The sequence below is a fragment of the Heterocephalus glaber genome, unplaced genomic scaffold (assembly GCF_053883595.1).
Source record: "Heterocephalus glaber isolate CG9 unplaced genomic scaffold, H.glaber_assembly_v1.0 deba00001509, whole genome shotgun sequence".
Classification (NCBI taxonomy): domain Eukaryota; kingdom Metazoa; phylum Chordata; class Mammalia; order Rodentia; family Bathyergidae; genus Heterocephalus; species Heterocephalus glaber.
Genome location: NW_028258325.1, coordinates 33,954,641 through 33,973,028, shown reverse-complemented (window position 1 = coordinate 33,973,028; position 18,388 = coordinate 33,954,641). Strand labels below are relative to the sequence as shown.

At 42.4% G+C, this 18,388-nt stretch overlaps 1 protein-coding gene across 1 annotated transcript; it reads right to left on the bottom strand.

The window, feature by feature from the left end:
• Positions 1-6,512: 6,512 nt before the first annotated feature.
• Uchl1 (ubiquitin C-terminal hydrolase L1) lies at positions 6,513-18,123 on the bottom strand. Its single transcript, XM_004849812.4, has 9 exons — positions 17,938-18,123; positions 17,832-17,843; positions 17,287-17,415; positions 14,554-14,704; positions 11,761-11,846; positions 11,640-11,687; positions 10,863-10,929; positions 9,977-10,035; positions 6,513-6,912 (listed from the first exon to the last, which is right to left on the bottom strand). Exons 1-9 carry the CDS (start codon positions 17,968-17,970, stop codon positions 6,826-6,828), a joined length of 672 nt encoding a protein of 223 aa, XP_004849869.1. The 5' UTR covers positions 17,971-18,123; the 3' UTR covers positions 6,513-6,825.
• Positions 18,124-18,388: the final 265 nt, after the last annotated feature.

Sequence of the window (18,388 nt, the reverse complement as noted above, 5' to 3'; positions counted from 1 at the left end):
AATTATGGCCCTGTCATGAACGTGTTAAAAGATGGAGAAAAAGGAAAGAGGAACACAAAAATAGGTGTTAATAAAAAATTAAAACAATAATGTTTACTATGCTCCAGGAACATCCCCAAGAACTTCACAAGCATCTCAAGGGCTTCTCACAACAAGCCTGTGAGACAAGCACTGTCCTCGCTCTACGGATGAGGAGATGGAAGCTCAGGGAATGAAAGCGGCCAGAGAACCCAGAGGCTACGGAGCAGAGCTGAAGGCACAAGGTGAGCTCTCAGCCAGAGGGGGAGGATGCCTGAAGGTGACATGAAAAAGGAGACATAGTAAAACAAATCACAGTAGAGAAGAATCCCAGAAAATGTGACAACTAAATGGAATGTGATGTCTCAGATGGGATCCTGCAATAGAAAAAGAACATTAAGTGAAAACGAAAGAAATGGGAATGAAATATAAACTTGAGTGAATAATATTGATTACTTGTTAATTCTGACAAATGTATCATACTAATGTATATCAGATAATTTTTAAGAGCCTGTCTGTTAGAAAACAACACTATGGAAACTGATTCCTAAGAGTCAGGCAATAATTAACATATAAACTGATTTGGGGTCTGTTTAAAGCTATGGATTGTGAATGAGACCAGGGAAACCATCAAGTGGTATACATTGCCCAAACCTAGAGGTTTAGTGCATTATCCCTACTATCTCCTCTGCTGATACTTCTTTCTGTTTTGTTCATAAGGACTCAAATGCACACACAGAATCTTCAACCAGACCTCCCTTAGTCCCTACCTCCATCCTCCAAGTCACCTCCTCTTCAGAAAAGTTCTGGCCATGTTGCTCAGGGTGGCCTGGAATCCAGCCTCCCAGGGAGGTGGGACCATGGGCATGTGCCACTGTACCCAGCTCGCAGTCCGCTTTAACAGTGTGTGTCACATTGAGATCATTACTCCAGGCATGCTCAAGGCTATGTACTAGCAAGCTCTGTGTGCGTCACTCTGGAGCAGGACTCGTGGTCCTGCAGGCCCTGCCATTCCCATCCTATAGCACTATTAAATGTTGAAGCCAGGTTTGACCCCATGCAGTCCAACCACGTGAGGAGTTCACCAGGACCAAACCACAGTGTTCCTTAGTGCATGCCAACCTGTGTAGAAATCAAACAGATGAACAAATTAATGAATTAAAAAGATCATTGCAGCATTCAAGGAGGACAAAAAAAGTAACTCTGCCAAATTCACTTGTACGTCATTATTTAGCATGGCAGAGTATGCAGGAAATTGAACATGTTCCTAATGTTGAGGCTTAAGAGAATATGAAAATGATTAGTTTAAGTTCTAAAGTAGCCCTATCTTGGAGCCCATTGAAAAACTTATTAGAATACAGAAGACTAAACTAATAAGTTGTACTCAATTCAGTTATTAGCTGAAAGTAAGCTAGACTTAACCAGCAATAGCTCATGGAAGAATTCTCAGTTCTAGAGGAAAGGATGCTTAGTTTTTTTAAAATTACAAAAATAATGTAGTGATTTTAGAAAGCTTAGAAAATTAGAATATAAAGTTAAATTGCCCATAAGCTCAACACCCACAGAGAGGCACAGCCATGTTTTTGAAAATAAAAACACCAATATACAGTGATACCTCAGCTGTCGAACAGCTTAAAACTTGAACTTTATACTACTCAAACAGTAAAGTTCAGAAAAAATCTACTCAGGGTTTGTAACTTTGCTTGATAGTCAGACCAAAAATCTAACTTGAAAAAAACCCTGTATGGGCCAAGAGTCATTCTCGCCATGGACGCAGAGATGTGACGCGTCAGTCTGAAGCCCACTTTCACCCAGACAACATATAGTGGTTGTGTATGTTAAAGCTTTCGTCACTATGCTTTTTTTTTTTTTTTGCACTTTGTGTAAAATATTGTAACCATGGCTCCAAAGAAAGTTAGTGATGCCAGCAGTAAAGCTAAGAGGAAAACTGAGAACCACAATAGAGTTAAAAGAAATCGTTGCAAAATTTGTTCAAGTCTGGAAAAATGAATTTGTAAATGTAATTTTTGGGCCTCAGAACCAATTATTTGGTTTTCCATTATTTCTTATGAGAAAAATACATTCAGTTATCAAACTTTTTGGTGTTCGAACATGTATTTGGAATGAATTGAGCTTGACAACCAAGGTATCACTCTAAGTTATCATTGCAAATTTTACAAAGACACAGAGGCTAGAATGTTGGAAGAGGCCATGAAAGCGTGGGTCCATAAGCTTAAACTTTCTTCACTTTAGACTCAGAAATAATTATTTTTGTGGCCTTTTAACTCCAGTCTACTTGGGTGTGAACATCAGGAACATAACTTATTAACCAAGGAACTGAAAACTTGCAAACTTTACTGTACCTTAGTTTTCTATCTGCAAATTGGGTATTATACAGCATCATATGCTGACCAAGGAGAATGTGTAACACACTTAGAATATAATTAGCACTCTGCCATTGTAGTCCTACCTTTACATTGTACAAAAATCTCACTAGTTTCCCAAGTGAACACTTTTCTCTGTTCATGTTTAAGTCACTCCAGTTACTACAGTGAGTAGGTGTATAACCTCAAGACTCAGTTAGATACTTTGGTTATTAGTTTATAAAAGGGAGGTGCTTAGCATCAGATGACTTTGCCTGTTGAACTCTAGAAGGTCATCTTTATCCCCAAAGACTAGTACATTCTAGGGAATAATGAATTAAAGGAAAAGCTGTTTGCACGTAGATGTTTCACAAATCCCTGGAGAAATAATTTTCTGAGCCACACAATCCCAGGAGCCCCGCCCTTCACATGGAATCCAAAGTGGACAGTATTATGTCACTCTGGATGGAAACTTCTAGAGGCCAAGCCCTTCTGACAGCTTTGGTATGTCTATTTTAACATAAAGAGGAGATGATGGAGGATAAGTCCTTTGCCCAAAGATACTGAGGCAGAAACAGAGATCACAAAAAATTTTGATAAACCCTAAGGCCTATTATTTGACTCCCAACCCAGAACAGCTGCTGTTAGGTAGTCAGTCCATAGTCTAAGTTCTGATTTCCTTAGTGATTAATGATAAGAACTAGGGAGTATAACCCAACCACTGTGTTTCTTCAGAAAAACTGAAATTTCTCTGCACCTCTAGGGTTACAATCACCCACACTTTCCCTACTGAGCCTTCCATGGTGTGGCATGCAAAGGTATATGAGTTTGAGATCATTTGAATGGACATGCTTTTCATAAAGTATGAAGTCTTACATTTAATCATATAATTTGAACTTCTGAGCCCAGAAGAAATCTTTTTGCCCAGCACCTAGAAGCAGGAAGCCTTCTCTTTTCCTAAGTCAGTCAACCTTTAAGTGACTGTGTAGAAACAATGCCTTCAAATTTAGAATTTAAAATTCATCCCTCTAGCATCGACTCTAAGAATTTAGTATTACATGAATCACTGTGTAGTTTTTATATTAATAGGATAATGGATGTGAGCATTTTCTTCTCAGGAATCCAGATATCTTTTGCTTAACAGTTGTAACCAGAAGTAAAGAAAATGTGCTGTAAATACATAGCAAAGTATTACTCAGCCTTAAAAAAGAATAATATCCTGTCATCTGCAACAACATGGATGGAACTGGAGATCATTATGTTATGTGAAATAAACCAGGAACACATTGGCTGCAACAAGGACTCCGGCACTCACACCTCATTGCCTGTGTCTCAGATAACAGGCATGAGTCACAGTACGTAATATTAGCCCTGCTGGGTGTCACTTTTGCTTTGGTGTGATCCTTCTCTATCCCCCTATTCCTCCCTTTGGGGATGGGAATATTTACCCAGTATCGCCTCATATGGGGAATATATAACAAGCTCTTTGAATTTTTTATGGCTAAAAGTTTGCCTTGAGTCTCAAAGAAGACTATGGACTTTGGAGCAATGCTGAAACTTGCAGCAACAAGATTAGTATATTTTTGGTTGTATGAGGGATAGTTGAATCATGGTAGGCAGAATAGTGACCTTGTGTTTATTTGGGGATTAAGAATGATTGAAGGGGACATGTTTGAGTGTCAAGTGGACAAGAGGTGGAAAGTGACAGTGTAAGAGGATTGTCAACTTGATCAGCTCAAGAGCCACCTAGGAGATCAGTAAGTGTGTCTGGGTGAGTTGTGGAGGTGAGACCATGCATATGCTGTCTAGTCCTTTGGTCTCTTCCTCACTGGTGCTATTCCCCTGCTGTCTAGCTGCAACTAAGAGGTGAGCAGCTTTGCTCTACCACCCTCTTCTGCCACAGTGTTCCTGCCTTGGAGCCAGCCAGCTGTGAACTAAAACCTCTGAAACCATGAGCAAAAATAAACCCTTTCTCCTTTGAGTTGTGTGTGTGTGTGGTATTTGGTCCCAGTACAGGAAAGCTGACCAATACACACATTAAAGGGATATAAAAGAAAGCAAAGAAAGAATGAGTGGCGTTGATAGCCAATTCTAAAAAGCTCTGATAATGATAATTTATTATTCTTTAAAAACTATATCACTCTTTTGCAAGAGATTAACAGCATAGAAATGATAAACATTTTTTAAATATTTTAGTAAAATTTTTGTGGGATATAAACCCATAGCTGAATATGTACTTTTTTTTTCTGATTAAAATAGTTCATATGCAAATATCTTTCAGAGTGAATGAAGTCAAACCTTACATTTCACTGTTTTGAAATTTCTTCAAAATATTTACTTCTATGTATCTTTTATCTGAGTTGTTTGGGGTTTTTTTGTTGTTTTTGTTTTTGAGACAGGGTCTTGCTATGTAGTCCAGGCCGGCCTCAAATTCATGGTGATCCTCCTCCCTCAGCCTCCCAAGTGCTAGAATTACAAGCATAGGCCACCATGCCCAGCACTACATTATCTTTTTATTTGAAGAAATTATGTGAAAATGAAAATCGTTTTTCTGTAAAAATAAAATAATGCTTAAATAATTATATATACATAAATATCAATATATATAAAACAAACCAGGCACAGAAAGACAAGCATTGTATGTTCTTGCACATATTGCAGAAACTAGAAAAAAAATTGATTTCATAGACATCAAGAGCAGAATAATGGTACCTAGAGGCTAGGAGGAAAGGGAAGATGGAACAAAGAAAGGTTGAATAATGAGTATTCAAACACAATTGGAAGAAATATGATCTAGTGTTCTACAGCACCATTAAGTAACTGCAGTTTACAATATCATACTAATTACTGTATAATACAATTATTATATTTCATAAAGAACTAGAAAAGAATTCAAAGATTCTCAACACAAAGAAATAATAGAGATGGAAATGCTAACTGTGCTGAGTTGGTTATTACACACTGAATACATGTGTCAAATTATCACTGTTCCCATAAATATGCTCTTTATGTTAGTAAAAATTTTAAAGTATTATTACCATAGAATTATCAGATCTAAAAACCGGGGCAGCTGAGACCCATGGATTATATATGGATTCCTGGCACCAGACAGGATAGAGCTCTTCTGTGAGAACAGAAAAGGGACATGGGATTTTTTTCTCTGCTGTCCTGAATGCATGTAACTAAAAAAGAACTGTTACATTCAAGCATCAATTGTTAAGAACAAATGTCCTCATAATCTTTAATGGCAGCTTGTAAGTTACATATTAGAGTACCCTATTGGTTATAAAGTTTAATAAGAATGCTAAAGATATTGAATTTCTAGAAAGGTGTTCCCGAGAAACCAAAAACCAACCCTGTGCTAATGGGAGTGCATCAAAGAAACACAGGAGCAGACTGAAATAGTTCCCAATGACCAAAGCTGAAAGAATTTGGGCCCCCAAAAAGTATTTGATTGTCTATACTGATAAAAATGACTGAAAAGGAAACAACTCTCCCTTGCAAAAGAATTCCAAATAAATGACATGCTCTTGCCCAGGAGGTACAGCCCAAGTGCCCACCCCTTCAATCTGAGCTCTGCATGACTTCCTTCCAACCAGGAGACAAATATTAGACAAACCCCAATCAAGGGGCATCTTACAATCTAAGTCAAAAATGAGTAAAGATGGAGAAACTGACATAGCCAGAAAGAGCCTAATGCTAGAGGATACTATATGTAAGGGGGTATCCTGGATAGGATCCTGGGACTGAAAAAGGACAATTATGGAAATACAAATAAGCTAGGGATTGTAGTTAATATCAGTGTCGGCTCATTAATTATAATATACTAACAAAATATTAATAAGGAAAACTGGGTGATGGGTTTACAGCAATTTTAGAATAGTACCTTCAATTTTTTTATAAACCTAAAATTATTAATATTTAGAACTTTTAAAAATTAGTTTCTATAGGTATGCATAAAAATATAAATGCACAGAACAAAGTGTGGAGATCCAATAGCCAGTAATTTTATGATAATTCTCTTGTATTTCATGAGTTGCTTATATGGATGATATATACTCATATACTACTGTCAAGCTAATTTATTTTGGGAGAAGATAAAAGAGAAAAAGAACCAGTTTAGGCTTGTCGTTTATCAGCAGAAAAGTTTTATTTCTTTTAAAGACAAACATCCAAGGGCTTAACTTACAGACACAAACCAAAGTAGCCATGAAAGCGTTAGATACTGAGATATAAGACACATATATGGTGGGAAAAATGCTTCTGGTCCAAAGCTCACACCAGCTCGGCTTGCAGCAGCTGAGCTCTGCTAGTGCTTGGGTGTGGTAGAGGGAAGAGTGTGTGTGTCTGCAGATCCAAAGGAGACAGCTATGTCTACACACATGGAAGCATTGTGGACTGCTTGGGCAGGTGTGGGGAGAAGAGCCAGCCCCTTCCTCGGAGCCTAGGTTGCCTTGCAGAGTGCCACAGCAGAGAAGCGGACTTCTCCTTGTTCGCGCTCGGTGAACTCTCTGCAGACCTTGGCGGCGTCCTAGAAAGGAGGGACACCATTAACACCCAAAGAAAAACAGCTCAAAGTGGGAGTTTCAAAGGGAAAGCACTTCTATGGCCTATGCATGCTCAGAGTTTTCCCTGATCAACTTTAAATCCCTCATGAACCTTGAAATCCAGGAGGCTCAAGGCAAGAGACAAAAATCCGGCCACTGGGAAAGAACTTATCTGCCACAGATAAGCTCTGACTATCACTTCGGCCAAGTGGCTCGGGGCTTCTCTTGCCTTGTACCTGGCTTAGCAAGAAAATGAAACTACTGATACTCTTTACCTTAGGTGTAAACAAGACACAAAACTGATCTCTCTTCCACAGGAGCATAAGAGAAAAGTTCTCCTAACTCAGAAACTCCTCGAGCAGAGACAAATTTCTTTCAAGTATATTTTTATAAAATAGCCTTCAAGTTTACCCAGTATATTCCAGGCACAGGTAAGAGACGGATTCTTAAGAGAGTTATGGAGTGGCACATGTAACTACTTCTAGGACCGGGATTAGAAGAACTGGTGACAGAAAACTGATCTCAATGTATTTACTAAATGTAGGCGTCAATGCTTTGGAATCATTGACATCAATCACTGTGCTTAATTTGTAAAAAGTCCAGTGGGAAGTTTACACCACGAGCTGTATTAAATCTAAGAACTTTCAAGACGAAAGAGAATACTGTGTGGTATAGAATAGTTAAGGGAATTTCAGTTCCTAAATCATTGATTCAGTAGTGAGTTTACCCCTTATATAAAGCACCAACTATCTTGGAGTTTTAGTTCTGCTTTGGACCTACATTTAAAAGCTGAAAGAGATTCAGATTGACATCTATATTCTAGAGTTTTAAATATATTAATATTCCAGACGCCCTCTTCCCCAGACTGACTTTTCTATGGCATGCACAGTCTTGATGGCAATATTACAGCGCACCTTTAGAGAAAAAGCCGCCTCCTACACAGACAACGCTGCCCTCTCTGCAGACAATGGGCAGTGACCTAATTCTTTCAAGTTTAGGGTACTTGGGGGTTAAGTTTATGTATTTTCTCACCAATTTAACAATAATTCAGTATGCAGTTTAGACAATTTAAAATGTCTTTAGCCCCTGTGCTCGCTTCAGCAGCACATATACTAAAATGTCTTTAGCCCCATATAAACCCAGTTTTACTTAGTATAAGAAGTTTTGTTAAAATGATGGTTTAGAAAGGGCCGGGGATTTAGCTCAGTGGTTTTGCCACCTGCTGCGCAAGCGCAAGGACCCAAGTTCAATCCCCAGTACCAAAAAAAAATAATGATGGTTTAGATTTAATTTTAAATGGGATTCCAATTAGAGAAATTAGTTTTTATTTCTCTCTCCAAACAAGGTTTACCTTTCCCACACATCATGTGAATTTGGTATTCTATGTGGGCACATTTTTATGGTACTAGTACAGGGTTAGATAGGAGCTAACATGTACCTTAAAGCTTACTTAAAAAGACCAGTCTTTAACCATAACTGGGTCAACAATCAGAAGTTCTGCCTCTGTTCTCACTCTCTCCTGTAAGTAAAATCTGCCCCTCATATAAATCCCACCATCAGCTTCTTGGGGTCCACTTCTCATGTCACATTACTATTCCCATGTTCCTCTCATATACCCAGAACTGGCTTTAATTGGTCTCATACATACAACTAGAGGAAATAACTGTCTTTGCAAAGGGGCATAATTTGGTCCACTACAGCCTGAGGATAACAAGTCTGTGATGTTCCAAAGACAGATCCATTATAAAGCAAGGTCACACTGTATAATGGCTAAGAGCACAAACTCTAGCCTCAGTCAGAACCATGGTTCTGCCATTTATTTAGTTTTTGTTATCTGGGGGCTTGTTTGTTTTTTGAGACAGGGTCTTGCTATATAGCCCAGGCTGGCCTTGAACTTGCATTCATCCTGACTCAGTTTCCCAGGTGCTAGGATTACAGGGATGGGCCACCACAGCTGCTGGTTCTGCCATTTAATTCACTAACTTTGGACATTACTTAATCTCTCTGCCCCTGTTTTCTCATCTGTAAGATGAGGACAGTAAGTCTACTGCACTACATGATTAAAGGGATCCAACAAAAGACAGAATTCACTTGGGACAGCATCTAGCCCAGGACTCAGCAAATTGCAGCCTGTGATCCAGCTTGCAGCCAGTTTTGCTAACACAGCCACTGTGGAACACAGCTACACGAATTCTCGTAGACACTGCCAACAGGCTGCTCGGGAGCAGTCCCAGCAGAATTGAATAACTGCAACAACGCCGCGGGCCACACAAAGCCTGAAATATTTTCTATCTGGCTCCTGACAGGAGAACTTTATGCACCCTCAATGTGCACATTCCAGGCATTCAAAGAAGATTAGCTGTGATTACTACAGACTAGTTTTATCATAATAGTACAGAATTCTGTATTTTACCATAAACAATTTCCCTTTACAACAGCAAATCGATTCTGTCCTAGAGACTCATTTTTAGACTGAAAAGGGCTAGAACAGAATTCCACCTCTTGTCAGGGATCAAGGGGTTTCTGCAGTTACCGGCACCAGGATAGTCACACAGTGATCCTGAATCTTAAAGCTCTTGTCAGAGATGTTTCTCTAACACTGGACAATCTGGGGAGAAAGAAACTAAATTCACCTAACACTCAAATCTGTAGTATACTACCTACAAGACTGACCGAATCCAACAGTCGTAGAAGATTAAGGCAGGCTCGGGGTGCTGTTACCAGAGTCTTACATGATGATGTAATGTGACAGGAGGACAATGGATGCCTTAATCCCCCAAGGAAGCAAACAATGGCTTTGAGGCTAATTCTGACTATGGACTAAAGACAACACACTAAACAGATTAGTCAGGGCTTCTTTGAAGGATCCTGTTTAAAACCACTAGCTATAAAACGAGGTAGGCAGAATTACTAAAATATCTTTAAGCTGTAAGGGATTGCTATCAACCCAGACAATGGAGGCTGACAATACTTAACAGTGTCAGCATTTCAGACAATGTGGGCTCAAGAGGCCAGGGGTGGCTTTGAAGGAAGCATTCCCAAGATTACCTGCAGCAGAGAGTCCTCTGAACTGGTGCCATGGTTCACTGGAAAAGGCATTCGTCCATCTGGAACAAAGAAGCCAGGTATGTCAACTTCCCCTGCCCATTTTTTGGCTATGGCATCTGCCCATCCCAGAGGGAGACTTTAGATTCTTCTGAATGCCACTCCCACAAAGAGAAGTCTGGTTAGGAGGCAGCAGGCCACAGTGAGGTTCAAGTGCTCCTAAATATCAAATCTACAACTGAGGAGATCACAAAATCCCAGTCCACTACACTGTTTAGAGAAGACTGTGCTCCCATCTTTTGGGAAGAATCACAGAGTAAAAGTCAGATGCAATTTCTGGGGTACCAGAAAGGGAGAGGAAAGAAGGGCTCTTTGATTCCTGACTGCCAAGTCTCCTCTGCCCTAGTGAGTCCACAGGCAGTGGTGAGACAACACAGTTCCAAGTCTTTCTCCATTATGGATATTCTTTCTCATTGCCATAAGCCAGCAAATAAAAATCACTCCAAATTCTTTTTACACAAACAAGGTCATATTCAGGCACTGATCCTTTCGTTCTAAAAGCATTCCTTGTCTGAAAAGGATGACACCAGGGGATGGTGAAAGGGAAGAGGGAAGAGAAAAGTCTGAGCATTGATCCTTGACTTGGTGCTGATCTGATGGGTCCTCCTCACTGGGTTGGGACTAAAGACATTCATTTGGTATTGTCAACTGCCTGAGGGGGGCACTCTGGGTATGACGAAGGGTTCAGTGTCCCCTGAGCGTGCCCTGTTTTGCCTTCTTAAACAATGATGTACCAAGTGCCATAGTCATGCATCAATCCCATAAGAGAAACTAAGTCTGAAAGAATGCATGCAACTGTACTGGATTCCAAAAATGAAGCAATACGTACCCAGTTCATAGAGGTGGCCATCCACGTTGTTAAACAGAATAAAATGAAAATTCACTTTGTCATCTACCTGAAGAGTCAATTTAAAAAAAAACAACAAAAAAACGAATATTAGAGAAGATGGTCTTGTTAAAAATAAATTCACAATTCAAGTGGAATGCCTATTTTTAAAAAATTATTATAGCTGATATTTCCTACATACAAAGCTGGAATCTATGCCCATTAGGGTAGAAATTCTGGAACTGTCAGCTCTGAGTGTGTGACTATTAAGTGCTTTTTACTGAGGAGGAAATGCAGCCTTAGGGAGGCTAAGCATCTCACTCACAGCCAGGTCTAGGATGTGGCAAGGCCAACTGTGGTTAAAAGGCACCGGCCTCTGGCTTGAGTTTAGCAGACGACATGGAGGCTCTATTCACATTTAGGGTATATTTAAACCTGCCAGAACTGGCCGGTCTGGCTAGTACATCTTACTCTCCCAACAGCCCTTGACAAGAGCTCAATGACCAGGAGAGAAGTTACCTACCATCACAGCTCATTTTGGTCTAAGGATAATACTACTGATTTGAATTACACAAAACTATTTCAACTGCCAATTTGATTTCTGAAGAGTCCTTTTGGGGAACAGATCTCGTCAAAGCACTGAGTAGATTCTGCCATTCAGTGGCTCAAGTGGATAACATTTGCCATTCACTATGTTCCAATAAAGGCTCCTTGCAAATGTCCTACCAAGAGCATGGGTGGCACCTAAGCCACCAGGCTAGGACTTGGGTGTGCCCTTACCCGACACTGGCCTTCCTGGGCCACGGCATCGTGGGCTGCCTGGATGGCCTACAGAAGAGAGAAAGGAATTAGCCAAAACTCTATGAAATCAGCTCAAAGTGCTGCTCGCCAAGTTCTCTACCTCATTCTTTTCAAAGCACTTTGCTCTGTCTTCAGGGGACATCTTCTCTGTTTCAGAAAGAAACTGTTTCAGGACCGATCCATCCTCTTTAAAAAGAAAATGCACATATTAGCATAGGAACAATGCAGATGGGCACATATTTGCTGTCACCTTAAGGCTTTGCACAGCTGGTCATGCTGAAGAATCTGCATCTTTCATATGGCCTCCAGGGAAGCGGATGAGCAATCCCTTTTCCTCTAGCCTTTTCCCAACCACTCTGTGCTACTGCATGCCAGCTAGACAGGCTCTCCATTATCCACGATGCCTCACTCCTTCTTACCTCAGACCCTCCTACCTCGGCCCCTTCCCCTCCCACCTCCATGGCTCTTAAATTCCTCGTCACTTTCTAACAGTGCTCACCCCTTTGGAACATGTATTTGTTGAGATTTTAGTGCCATAAAGGCAGGGGCTGCCTTGTCTACTGCTGTGTCCATAGCACTTAATGCATCTATTCCATCCATGATGCTATCGATGGTAACATTCTAATTACTGTTCTCCAACCAAGATTATTTCAGAGTAGAAAACTCAACCTTAGCAATTCAGTTATCCAGACAGACATTAATGTAAAGATCTTAGGTAGAAATGTGAAGACCCACACGGTCAGGCTTAGAGACAACTGACTGGCAGACTGTAGGTATAAACAGTACATTATTCCTCAGTGTGGAAAAGTCTAAAAGACATCACACAGCTACAGCAACAACAATTATTTCAAAAGACCTCAGTCTGAACTTTCAGCTCTAAATTTAACAAAATGGTTAAGTGGGGACCACTTCAAAATCTGGAGGGGCTGAGGATGTAGCTCAGTGGTGACATCCTAGGTTCAGTACCCATCACATGAAAACAAAAATCTGGAAGGGATAGGACTCTGAGTCAAATTGAGTCTGACATCAGCATTACCATGGTCACAAAATTACAGTATCATCTGATCTCAGAAACACTGGACTTTAGATAAAGTGAGACTTTACAGAGGAAATGGAAAGGATCAGGCTACAACTTTTTAATATAATTCAACCAAGTCAATATGTGAAAAAGCAAATTCCAGAAGGTCAGGACATTAATGGCCAGACAAGTTATCTTCATTTCAAAAGTACACATGGAGTCTTGGCTGTACTTCCCTTATTCAAAATAAATAAGTGTAAAATGTATATATATTTTGCAGTGCTGGAGATGTATCCATGCTAGGGAAGCACTCTACCATGAAGCTAAATCCCCCACTCCAACACCATCCCCATTTTGTTAAACAGGGTCTACGAATGTTTCCCATGCTGACACTGACCTCCCAGACTCAAGTGCTGCTCCTGCCTCAGCCTCCTGAGTATCTGGGACTACACAAATGAGCCACCATGCCCAGCTCTATCTTTGACCCCGCTACAGGTAATAGTGTGAATCCTTATTTGAAGTTATTCAACTCTCAGCCTCCCCCAGCCACTGGCTACATCGGGAGTTAGAAATCTACTGCCACCTATACTTACAGTGTTACTGGAACGCAGCCACCTTCATTAGTTTATAACTTATCCATGGCTGTTTTGAGCTTCAAAGATAAAGATTATGTGGCCCTCCAAGACTAAAAGATTTATTCTCTGGCCTTTTAAGAAAGTTTGCTGACTGTTGGCCTAAATGACACATAAAGGCCATGTTACTTTAACATATTTATTCCTGTTCATTATGCCTCTGCCAATTTTAAGGGCTCAAACTTGTCTCTCCTCCCTAGAGCATTCACTACGGGAGCACCAAAGCCCTTGACCAGACCTTGTTCAGCTGCATTGTAAAGCTTCAGCCTGCTGCTCTGCCTCCCCACAGGAACTTCCCACTATCTGTCCTAAGCAGATCTGTTCCTCCCCTGGGCTATAAGACACAGAGCCACTGAAGACAGGTGCTAGCTGGGCATGGTGACGCATGCTTGTAATCCCAACTACCCAGAAAGCCGAGGCAGGAAGGTCGAAAGTTTGAGGCCAGCCTAGAAATTTAGCAAAACCTTGTCTCAAAAATAAAAGGGGAGAGGGGCTTTGCTAGAGATGCAGCTTAGTAGTAGAGAGCCCCAGGGTTTTATTCCCAGGATTTGATGCCAAAAAAGAAAAGGTAAGTCTCAAATATTTTCTGGCTTAATGACACCTCCAATTTTCCAGAACTGATGAGAACTGAATAGAAGCCTGTGAGAATCACTGCACAAATTGGCCCCCAAGTGTTCTTTTCTCCTTTCCCTCAGCTCCGAGAAGCTGAGGGAACAGAAGGGCAGGTATGGAGAGGCAGCTCAGTATTTGGCCCTCTACTCTGGCTGGAAACACCTCAACCATACTTCTTGGAAATAAGTTTTCTCCCCTCAAAAGAAAGAAAACAGTAAGAATTCACTCATAGTTTGTATCTGGATAAGCAGTAGCATGACTGAGCAGGTTTCAAATTTTTGGTTTTATTTTGTTTGTTTATTTTTGGTACCAGGGATCGAACTCAGGTCCTTGCGCTTGTGAGGCAGGTGACGGAACCACTGAGCTAAATCCCTGGCCCTGTTTTGTTTTGAAGCAAGGCCTCATTATATAGCTCAGGCTGGCCTCAATTTCGTAACCATCCTGCCTCAGCCTCCCCAGTGCTGGGATTACAAGCGTGTGCCACCCTACCCAACTCAAAAAAAAAAAAATAATAAGGCAATGACTTTGCTGAACAGACCTAAGTTTCTGAGAAGTGTTAGTTCACTGTGCTTTCTGAACTCCATGCTTTAAGTTTCCATAGAGGGGAACCAACCTCAAAAGCCACACATACCAAATTCCAGTTTGTCTCGGTTATTGGCCACTGCGTGGATCAGTCCGATGGTACCACAGGAGTTTCCAATGGTCTGCTTCATGAAATACACTTTGGGACTCACTTCTTGTCCTTTCAGTTCTTCAATCTGTTTTTTCCTGAAGTTCTCATGCTGTAAATGTAAAAAAAGAAATCTGACATCTTCAAATGAGAATGCAGAGGTCAGATGGCAGCACAGCGAGTCCCACCGCCTAACTGGAAACCCACATGGATGTGTGACTGACTGCAGCCTTGGATCAGTCGAGACACTGGCCATCACCCAGACAGCGGCCTGTCTGCCTACCACCCACGATGGCCAGAAGGGCTCTGACAGTCCCTCAGACTCCACCCTGATGCTGCAGTGCAGTCCCTGCCTTGGATACTGCCCAAGGTTGTGTCTAGACACCACTGCAACCTTCCGGTGGGACGGACAGCACCATGAAGTCAGAAAAGAGATCCATTCTTTATCTTCTTCCTTGAACACTACTGACTATATTTCAGACATTCTAACCAGGCTTTGATCAATTTAATGCCCAATAATATCACCAGCTATATTTCACTATTCTTTAATGCTCTATTCTGTCCAAGTAGACATCTCTTCAAATATGAAAACAAAACAAGCTTGAACTGCTAAAAGGGCCAAGTGAAAGAAATAAAACTATTTCCTCTCCCCCCGTTTTTAGGAAGACAATTGGCCTGGGTGTTGGGAGATTTTTACAAAAACTTCTCACCCTACAAGAAGATGTGATATTAGTTCGACCTTCCCAGATACAGTTTAATCTGAGGACATATCAGACATCTGGGGAGAGGATCCTCTGCTAGTTTCTTGTCCAATGATTCTGTGAGCCTGACTTTCACTAATGAGCTTAAAGACCTGGGAAGTTATGGCTTTGGTTAAAAGCAGATGCTAATGCTACAGAAATGCCAACTTCCTATAACAAAATTCAGACAGAACATCCAAAGCTTATTTCCAATTCTACTAGCCTTGCGTTACTTCACATAGAAATGAAGTCTGAGCTTGCTCTGTGGCACTAGCAGAAGAATAAGATCTCTTGTCCCAAGGATCAACTTAAGCAGGAAGTTCTTGTTTCCTGTCTAATAGATCCTTGAATTGTTACTGACTGTTGAGTTTTCACTTTTCTAGATAAAATTTCACAATTCTTTCCTTTAGGATTGTTTGAGCTCTTAGAGACATTTCTGTAAATATTTTGTCAATGCTTAAAATTAATGGTTTCAGAAGAGATTCATTTAGGATTTCATATGTCCTCAGTCAAAATTAGATGCTTTCTAAAGCAGCATTTCCTTGTTCATAAAGTCAATCTATCCACTTTCTTTAAATTTGCTTCAGCGTTTTGCCATGTAGGCATTCTGTCTAGCAGAATAAGTGCTCAATAAATTGGACAGGTTGAACTGAAGCCAAAGACAAAACATAAGCCATTCACACTAGAATGTTCTCTGAAAAGATTCATGTGAGCCAGCAAAAGGAGATCAGTGAGCTTTTAGAAGCAAACTTGCTACACCACTGCCTCCCAAAGGCAGAGCTGCTCAAAACCTCCAAGTCGTCATGGTTCCCCTAAATGAAAAAGCTTGCCAAGGTGCTAAGAGGGAAGCCAGGAGACTGTCTGGTGTTATGGACACTAATTGACTTGCAGTGATTTGCAACTTCAAGTAAAGGCTTTGGAAATGAACACATCAGTGGAATTTCTAAATAGCTCTTAAGTTTTTAACCTACAATATCTAACCCATCTAGTAGGAGGAAGGCCTGTAACTTCCCATTCAGCTTGGTTTAGGCTGAGGATGCTTCTAGAACACCTAGAGTAGGATGCTGCTCAGTTAACCTCACTGTGTTTGCCAGGATACTCCAAATGCTAATGCCCCAAGTTTTGCTAAAGCCAGTTCCAACCACTTCCAAGTCACAGCAGTGGAAGACAGACAATGCCATGCTAACAGGACTCCACACACAGCAAGGCAACAGATAACCCAGCCACGTGGTTTATATCTGATGCTCAGTCTTGAGTTACACGTGTCTTTGTCCAGTTAGTTGTCAGAGTAAGAACACCTGAAGAAAATGAGAAGGCATCTCCAAGACTGAGCTAATAACAAGCTATTTCATTTACGGACATGATCAGAGAGGCAAGAAGATAGTGATAGGAGCATCTTGCATGAAACCAGCACAAATGATTCAGCTTTAAAGGGCATATTCAGTACTGTGCATGTTGTGGGGGACAGAAGGGTGGGGAGAATCCTTTAAGTCCACCAGGACCCCAGGCAGTGGGGGTGAATTAAAGATCCTTTCAGGTCCTCATGACTTAGGCACAAGAACAGTTGTTTTCTAGGTAGGTGAACATTTCAGACCCAGACAATGAGCTGACAGTTTATAGATCTAAAGAAAAAACCACCAGCCACTCCTCAAAGCAGAAAGCTCCAGAAAGCTTCAAGTCAAGGGAACTCACAAGTAGGGTGGATCATTTCCTTGACTGATTGGAATGATAGAATTAAGGTAACTGGGCTCTTCAATTCTAAATTAAAGGCAACTGTGGACGGATAGGCGAAGAGGAGCCCAATGGGCAGGTAACCACTAAAGTGAAGGCAGGTTCCTCCCTGTTAGGTGCGGCCCTCACTCCCCCTTAGGAGGGGGGACCAGGCCAGGCGGAGAGGAAGTTTGGAAGCACTGTGCATGCTCAGAGACCCCTTCATCCAACCCCCACTCCCTACCTGGGCGGTGAGGGGAAACAGCAGCAGCAGCGCGCAGGCCGGCGCTGGCACCGAGCCCAGAGCCTCGTCCTCCAGCCCTAGCACGTCGGCGAAGCGCCACTGGCCGGCCACCCCTAGCCGCGACAGCACCTGCGGAGAAGAGACAAGGCCGCCAGACACAAGCGGACAGGCAGTCACCAAGTCACCGGGACCTGCCAGGGGGCGGGCCCTGCACTCCCGCCCTCCACACCCCCACCCGAGCCCCCCAGGCGTCCCGCCCCACCCCCACCCCCACGGCCGGCGCGATGACACAGCACAAAGCGCGGCCCACACGTGCACCCGCGAAGCCCGTTCCCGTTCAGCCCGGCGCGCGCCACGCCCTCGGGTATCTTCCCGGCGCTTCCTCCTCCATCGCCCCCTGACAAGGGGCGAGTTAGGCCCCAGAGGCTGGGGCAGAGACAGCGCCTCCCAGCTCGGCCACCTCTGGAGCGCACAGGACGCGGCTTGGTGGGCGCATGCTACACTCCCAGGGGAGGGCGACAGAGGCCACGCGAGACGCCACTCACTTTGTTCAGTATCTGAAAGGCAAATGCAAAAGATAAACAAAAACTACTCAGCGATACCGCGACCTCAGCCCTGCGCTCCTCGGGCAACGGCGCACCTGGTGCTCACCTCGGGGTTGATTTCCATGGGCTTGAGCTGCATCTTCGCGAAGCGTAGAAGAAGCCACAGCCCGGGGAAGAAAAACAGCGAGCGGAGCCGCCCAGGCTGCAGCTATAAAGCGCCGGCCTGATGCACTGTGGATGCCTGCACAGGGGGAGCAGGGGCAAAACCAAGCGAGGGGGAACCGGCCAATCGCAGGGCAATGGGCACGAACACCCCCATGTGCGGCGAAGAGTGGTACGGCCGGACCCCCAAACCTTGCAGTCTCACTCGCCGGTGAGATAATCTGGTGGTTGTGGAGATGGGTTTTGTTGGTGGGTGTTCCTTGGGTGCATGGAGCAGTCTCTTTGATGGAGTCTTTATTTTTAGCGAAATTTCTGGAAACCCATGCTCTCTACCATCTCAATCACTCAAAAGCTCGGGGTCTCTGAAGCATTAAGAAAAAGCACAAATTCAACAG